This window comes from Fistularia commersonii, chromosome 19 (assembly GCF_037954325.1).
Source record: "Fistularia commersonii isolate RoL2024-O1a breed Wild chromosome 19, RoL_Fcom_v1.0, whole genome shotgun sequence".
Taxonomy (NCBI): domain Eukaryota; kingdom Metazoa; phylum Chordata; class Actinopteri; order Syngnathiformes; family Fistulariidae; genus Fistularia; species Fistularia commersonii.
Genome location: NC_141302.1, coordinates 2885025 through 2892872, shown reverse-complemented (window position 1 = coordinate 2892872; position 7848 = coordinate 2885025). Strand labels below are relative to the sequence as shown.

General features: G+C 44.0%; 1 protein-coding gene across 1 annotated transcript; it reads right to left on the bottom strand.

Moving 5' to 3' along the window:
• Positions 1–686: 686 nt before the first annotated feature.
• On the bottom strand, positions 687–7512 carry LOC147223440 (cysteine and histidine-rich domain-containing protein 1). Its single transcript, XM_086165709.1, has 11 exons — positions 7297–7512; positions 5691–5740; positions 5536–5592; positions 4645–4799; positions 4456–4559; positions 3653–3705; positions 3043–3113; positions 2730–2832; positions 1915–2034; positions 1776–1838; positions 687–1617 (listed from the first exon to the last, which is right to left on the bottom strand). The coding sequence occupies exons 1-11, from the start codon at positions 7358–7360 to the stop codon at positions 1204–1206; spliced, it is 1254 nt and encodes a 417-aa protein (XP_086021835.1). The 5' UTR covers positions 7361–7512; the 3' UTR covers positions 687–1203.
• Between the last annotated feature and the right edge of the window lie 336 nt (positions 7513–7848).

Below are 7848 nucleotides of genomic sequence, written 5' to 3'. Positions count from 1 at the left end.
ACTGAGAGAATATAAAAAATACAGAAATGCAAAACATTTGGTGAAAAGGCTTTAATTCATTTGCCAACAAGTTTTATTGCGCATGCGTCAAACCTTTCCCAGGAGTCTTCCGTTCGGCTTTCAGTATCACAGCGCCACTTGCTGGCAGGTGGTGGTACTGCAATTTCCTTCTTTTTCTTCTTTTTCTTAATGGGCAGTACCATGTCAACATAACAATTAAATCCCGTACATATAATTCCGTGACAGGCTTATAAAAAATCCCAACTCGAAAAAATATTTATAATAATAATATAGAAATGAGACGTTGGAGAGCCTGAGCCTGCAGTACCGGCGCTGACCTGAGTGGCGCTGTGACGCGGAAACACTCGACAGTGAATCGTCGAAGAAGCTTTTGGGAGGAAATTCAAAGCAACGGCGGGGAAAAACACACATTCTTACTAAATAACCAGGCAAAGTAGAGGACAAACTCTAAATAAATCATTGCAGACTTGAGCAAAGCGATGTCTTTAGTTGTGTTTGTAAAAGAAGACGGAAATACTGGATCTAGAACCCGGAAGTGAGTAGACTCGCCGTGGAAAGTTCACCAATGGCATCTCGAATGACGCGTTTATGAATAAAAGCAAGGGTTTTCGGGATCCGCAGACGGATCTTAATCTTGGAAACAGAATAAAAACCCGCGGCAATTATAGATTTGACGTCATATTTATTATTTAAAAGAAGCGCTGATCCCGCCGCTCTTAACAGGTAAGATCTCTATAACGGCTAGCGTCTATTTCCTGCAAGTGCGACTCGTCGAAACAGCGCTAATATAAAGTAGAGTTTTTTAGTCGTGGTTTGTACGTTAAAAGTCCTAAGTGTATCCTTTCTTTTAAATTATGTGCGTAATTTACCTTAATGGTGTCGCAACTCCTTCACTGACACATTTATCGTCGGTGTAATGTAAGGATTGACTGCGTAGCGCCACCTTCCGGTGTGGCGGAGGTACTGCACCCCGGTGTTAGCTCTTTGCTAGGCTAGCTCTTGCTGGCTCCTCCATGTTTACATCAAAAACAGCTTTATTTATCAACTTAAGATATAGTTTTCTATAAAACTGGATAGCTTTCATCAAGAACCATGCAGGGCTCCTGGCGTGAGTCACCAGCAACATTTATTACAAAAATCTCTTGCTCGTGGTGCTAAGCTAGCCAAGCTAACAGAGAGGAGTCACTCCAGGTCAGGCATGTCTTCATAGCCGTCCTGCTCGTTCAGCCTCCTCTGCTCCTCCTTCTCCTCCTCCGCCCTCCTCTGCGCCTCCATGGCCAGCTTCATGGCGTCCTCCACCTCCTTCCTCTTCACATTCTGCAGGTTCTCCGCCTCGTTCCTCCTCCTCTCCTCCTCCTGGGGTTTCTTCGCCGCCGTGTCGTAGGCCCACTCCTCGTCCGAGTCGCTGATGTCGTCGTCGGCGATGTCCCAGCCGGGCGCGGCGTCCCGGCGGTCGTCGGCGTCCTTCGCCGGCTCCGCCTCCGGCTTGTGGTTGGGGTCTTCCAGTTTTCCCCAGGACACCTGGTCGGCCTTGCGGAGGGTGACCTCCACCTTGGAAGGCACCATGTTGACCGAGGATCGCGTGACATCGATCACCTGCGGGCGGAGACACGGGTCACGCCGGGTTTTCGCACATGGATCAATCCCGATATCTACCGCTAATATTTGCACGCCAATGGTTCTTGAGAACCCGACCTCAAAGGGCCGCTCCGATATCGATGAGATCCCAAATCAATATGATCAATAACACTCACGCCCCACAGGTGGAAGTCTCTCCTGAAAATCTTGTCGTTCTCAAACTGGATCTGGCAGGAGAGCTGCGAGCAGAGGAGTGTGTCAGCAGGTGTGTGTGTGTTTCTGTGAGTGTGTGTGTGTGTGTGTGTGCGCGCTCACCACTGTGCGGTTGGCCTCGATGCAGGAGAACTCCGGGTGTGCGTTCTTGGCGTAGATGGTGACGACCACGTTGAGCCCCGTCTGGTGCCAGTCATGCCGACACGCCACTTTCTTTTTATCCTGCACACACACACACACACACACTTCAGTCTCAAGAACTGTCATGTTATGACACAATTATTACACAATGTCATACAATCCTATTTAATTTAATTAATTACATTGAATTAAAATACATTATTGATTAATTCATTTTCCGATTGATTAATTTGATTAATATTTTTATCTGTCAATTCTGTTTAAATCCCTATTCATTTATGAGTCTTGTTGGAATAATTGAGCAGATGTTTCAGTAAAGAAGTGGCTCTTGGTGGAGATAAAATTGAAGCACATCATATTTTAAAATAGTTAATTTATGTAAGTGCCATTTTCTTCCTGGAGTACTGCAAACGAATATATATAAATATATGAATAGATATATATTGGAATTTGAATACTTTATTGTTCCCCAAGGGGGAAACTGCACAGAAAAAAATCCAAGTATCAAATACAAAAAGAAACAAAAATAAAACTCAATGTAATTTTTTTAAAAAGGTATATAAAAGTATATACTTATTATATACTAATTATATATGTGTATAATTCCAGGTTATTGCAGTGTTACACTATGACTGTTTGAGATGCACACATATTTTTTATATACATTTTAATATATGTATATAATTTTATTTATATATACATATATATATGTATACTTTTTTTTTTTTTTTTTTAAATACGCATATGAAATAATAAGGGTCTGAAGGTGTCTCTACCTGCTTCTGGACCCAGCGGTGTTTCCCACTCGTGCAGCCCTTCTGGTCCAAGAAGGCGTTAAAGTCCATGGTCTTTATGCAGCAGCAGCTCCAGTATTTGTATCTGACACACACACACACACACACACGAGTAATAACACTGTGTTAACTAAGCAGTATCTAACACACACTGGACTAATTGTGTTTTTACATAATGAAATAAAAAGTTGAAAATGATAAGTGTGTTTTTTGTTTTCATGAATCATACATCAAGTCTTGTTGATAAACTCTGTGTGTGTGTGTGTGTGTGTGTGTGTGTGAGAGTGTGTTTTACCCCTCGTGGAAGACAGGTCCTCCAGGGTGATGCGTGCAAACCTCCAGGTCTGTCTCTGGACCTTGATAAACCTTGAAACATTAAATAAAGCTTATTAATAATATTATGTTTGTGTCATTCAACATTTATTACAGTTTCCATGACAAAGCGTGTCTTACAAACACCAGCCAAGGTTCAAATTAAACCTGAGGTCATGATATGATATATTATGACTGACTTGACAGCTTCAGATAATAATATTTATAAATAAATAAAAGAGCGGCCGGATTAAATACAGCCGACTTCTAATTTGCAAAAATCAAAGAATAAATTGAATAATAATTTTGCGCCTGGAAGGCAGAATGATGTTCCCTGCATTTTTTCAGAGAAGCGCTCCGAGGAAGGTTGATATAATCATAATAATTGTGATTTTATTAACATTAACAAAACTTTAAAATCCCGGATCAAAGATTCTCTTCAAAAATCCTGATAGTAAACACACGCCTGTTTTTACACATTCTGTCCACTAGATGGCGCTCTCTGGGTTCTAAAAACACTGGACACACACACACACACACACACACACACTCACACACACTCACACACACTTGAATGTCACACCAGAACTTACGGCTCTGCATCCGGGGTTCTTGCAGCGCGTCCCGACCGCGGCCGCCTGGCCTTCTGTTGGAGGCCGGACGACGAATTCAGGGGGAAAAACAGAAAACACATCGACCCGTTGCTTCGGTCGGAACATTCAATGACTTTATCTCGAGTCGGAGAATAATCTCACCCTCTGCTGCTTCTTTTATACGACGGTGTCGTTTTATTTTCCAATTATTTCAAGTCGAATCAAATCTTTGTACTTTTTAAAACACTTTATAGCCTTGACTTTGACACTATATGGTTTTATTTGTATTTCTTATTCTCCCTCCTTCCTACTATTATTTATTATTGTTATGTTTTACTTGAAACTCTGGCACAACGATTTCCTTCGGGATAAATAAAGTTGTTCTTATTCTTATTTCACAATAAATCCAAAATAAACAGCGTCAATGTGTTAATCAATCAATAATTGATTGATAAATACAGGCAGCCCTGTTTTCCAAATACCTGAATAATACTGCATTAATAGAACTTTTTTTTTTTTTTGGAGGTTTTATCGATTTATAGTGTTTTTTTTTACTGTATTTTGCAAAATAAAATCTAAATCTGATAAAATCTTTCTTTCTTGTTGTTAATTACAACTGTGTGAATTTTCTATTGCAAAAATAAGTCCATTAATTTATTAATAATGATTAAATGATACATTTATTTCATTTTAAGTGGATTCACAGGGGAAAAAAAACACATTGACGATAAATATTTTACATTCTATTTCTCGTCAGAGGAATCAAATCCTCTGATCAATCAATCGATCAATAATCCTCCCACCTTTCTTTTCCTCCTCGGCCCGCTTGCTGATGTCCAGGTCCTGCAGGGCCTGGACCAGCGACGCCGACGCCTTGTGGGGCAGCCTGGTCTTGGACTCGTCCGAACTGCACGCACACACACACATATCAGGATCCTGCTGTGTGTGTGTGTGTGTGTGTGTGTGTGTGTGTGTGTGTGACCCTCTCTCACCCGGGTCTCTCCCTCTGCAGCTTCTCTGCAGACTTGGGTCCCTGGTAGATGATCTCTGGGCCGCCGTGCTGTTTGACGCCGCCCTTCTCCGAGGACACGGCGGGCAGCAGAGGCTCCCGCGGCTTCTGGTCGCTATGGCGCCCGTGGGTGCAGCCCTGCGGGGGCGGGGAGAAGGAGGGGTGATCGCCATGGCAACGCTTTTGGAGATATTTGTTTACAGAGGAGCCGGGTTCATAGGGAATTCAGGAATAATCCAGGATGAACAGATTCCTTGAGTTTGGACGCCGCCTCAGGTCACACACACACACACACACACACACATCAAGTTATTGAATGCCTCAACACACTGTTAGCCGTGCCAGCTAATGGCTAGCACGGTGTTCAGCGGAGGGGGCGTGGCTTACAGATGACTGACAGCTTGATGTTCAACCTCCTGAACTTTTGGCAGTAAAAAAGGAAGCAGAAGAAGAAGAAGGAAGAGAAGCTTCTCCCTGAGGAAACACACACTTGCCTGTTACAAACTGATTTAATTAAGCGTTAATTGCTGTTGTGGTTGTTTATCTTAAAGCGAAAGCGAAACAGGAAGTTGTTTATCTTAAAGCGAAAGCGAAACAGGAAGTTGTTTATCTTAAAGCGAAAGCGAAACAGGAAGTAGATTCATCCCTTCAAATCAACCCTCATCTCTCTCTCTCACACACACACACACACACACACACATAGACACTTCTAGAACAAGCTGCTCCCTTCTCTTCATCACCGATTTTGCATCATCAAAATAAATGAAAAGGAAAAATGGATGATTTCAGTTTCCTGTTGTCAGCCATGTTTTAATTTTTTTATTTTGAAATTAAAAGAAAACGTCTCGAGCTTCAACTTCCTGTTCAGCGTTACCTTGATGGAGAGGAACTCTGAGAAGTCTGTGGTTCTCTTCTTGCAGCAGGACCAGCCCTTTGGGGAGACACGCACACACACACACACACACACACACACACTTTTATCTTATTCATGTTTTCAGATCCTGACGCGTGAAGCTAACAGTCTCTCACCTTCAGAGCGTCGTGGAAGATGGGGATCCCCGGGTGGAAGAGGCAGGAGTCTTGAAGAGGAGGGAGAGGAGAGTGTGCTTATTCACACACACACACACACACACACACACACACACACTCTGCAGAGAGCACCAGCTGCTGTTCGTCCTATATAAGGAAACTGATAACAGTTGCCTCTTCAGTCAGTCGCTCTGGAGACACGTGGCGGACGATGCATTGCATGCTGGTCCAACACACACACACACACACACACACACACACACACACACACACATACACACACACACACACACACACACACAACAGGGATCACAAAATCTAGAACATTCAGATGCCTCCTGGAAGTAGTGTTTCCAGGAGGCGTAGGGGTAGTACTTGTAGTAGTAGTAGTTCCAGGAGTAGTACTTGTAGTACTGCAAGTACTTGTACCACTACTTCTTCTGTCACCACCGTGTACATTTACTGATTCAAGTCCGCTTTTAATAATCAAACCCAGAAGTCGGGTCGGGGTTGATGTTGTTGACGGGTTGGAAAAGAAACCACTGCAGCACGATTTTGAAGTATTTTCTTCCTTGAGCGTGTACTTGTACTGCATCGACAGTATTGTACTTTTTCCATTATTCCTACTGTTTGTGTAACAGGTACTTAAGTTACTCTATGAAGTAGTCGATCACAAGACCAAAATACACAGAAATATATACTTACAAAGTATTGTCATTTCCGGACTATAAGCCGCTACTTTTTCCCCCATGCTTTGAACGCTGCGGCTAAAACAACAATGCGGCTAATTTATAATTTTTTTTTGGATGACGCCGCCAAAACATCGAGTCTCGTCACATCGGACCCAAGAAATGATCGTGAAATTCGGACGCCGTTCGATTCCGACACGGAAGAAGACGAGTTTAACGGTTTTGGTGCGCAGGACGAAAGGCTTAGATAGCGATCAGTTGGAAGACAAAGCGGGACGGAAAATGGATTTTCCTTGTTTTATTTATGATTCAGTTACAGTCACTGTTCGGGGGAAAAAAAAAGCATTTCTGTCCGTTACGTATTTAATGAAAAATTAGAAAAAAATGTTTCTTTGTATTTATTCGGACAAGTGCGGCGTATTTATGTACAAGTGTATTTATTTATCTATTTTTAGGCGGTGCGGCTTATATTCAGGTGCGCTCAATAGTCCAGAAATGAAGGTAAATGAAGCCAACCAATCACAGATGAGTAACCCCGCACTGGGATCGATACCAAGACGGATTAGCACGCACGGACCAGGACCTTCTGCACCCTCCAAACCACCAGGAGGGATCCGGCGGCAGATCCAGCCCTGGTAACGTCCACCTGAACCCCTGGTTTCTGCCTAGACGCGTCCAAAACCCTGGCGGTTACACTGGGAAAGCGAAGAAGCCACTCGGATGAGGGCGGAAACATCTTCAAGTGAAGATCTGGACAAGAATTCAACCGTGACCCTGGAGAACCTCCACATTGTAGTTTTACTTCAAATCCCTGATGGTACTTCTATACTTCCACGGTATTAATGAGAGCACAGTTACTCTGAAGTACTTTGTGAAAATGTGATGGGACTGGCGTCCTCCTATCTGGAGGTTCTCACCGTCTAGGTTCTCCTCAGCGTGGAACGTCTGGCCGCAGCCCTTGTTGTAGCAGAGCAGAGACATGGCGGCGGCGGCGAGTCCTCACACCCGGCGCTGCTCTGAAGGAACGCAGAAGACCTCCAGAAGCTTCTCAACCCGGCAGGAAGGGGGAGGGAGGACCTGATCCGGGAGGAGACCAAAGATCTCCCACCCCTTCGGGTAAAAATAGCATCCTCACACACACACACACACACACACACACACACACACACACACACACACTCACAGCTGTCAGGAGTTATCCGGGGTAGGGGTGTTGGAACGTCAGCTGCCACCAACATGGCAACTTGTGGAGTTCTCCAAGGCAAGGGGGCGGAGCTCCAAGGAAGGGGGCGGAGCTTCCCCGTACACCCACCTCTGTAAATACATGGTATATGCACACTTTTTGGGGTCGCGACCTCGTGACGGGGTAAAGGAGCAGGCGGCGAGGGAGCATCTGAGCTTTTCCTCACACACACACACACACTCACACACACACACATACACACAATCTGGGAATTTTGTGTGTATTT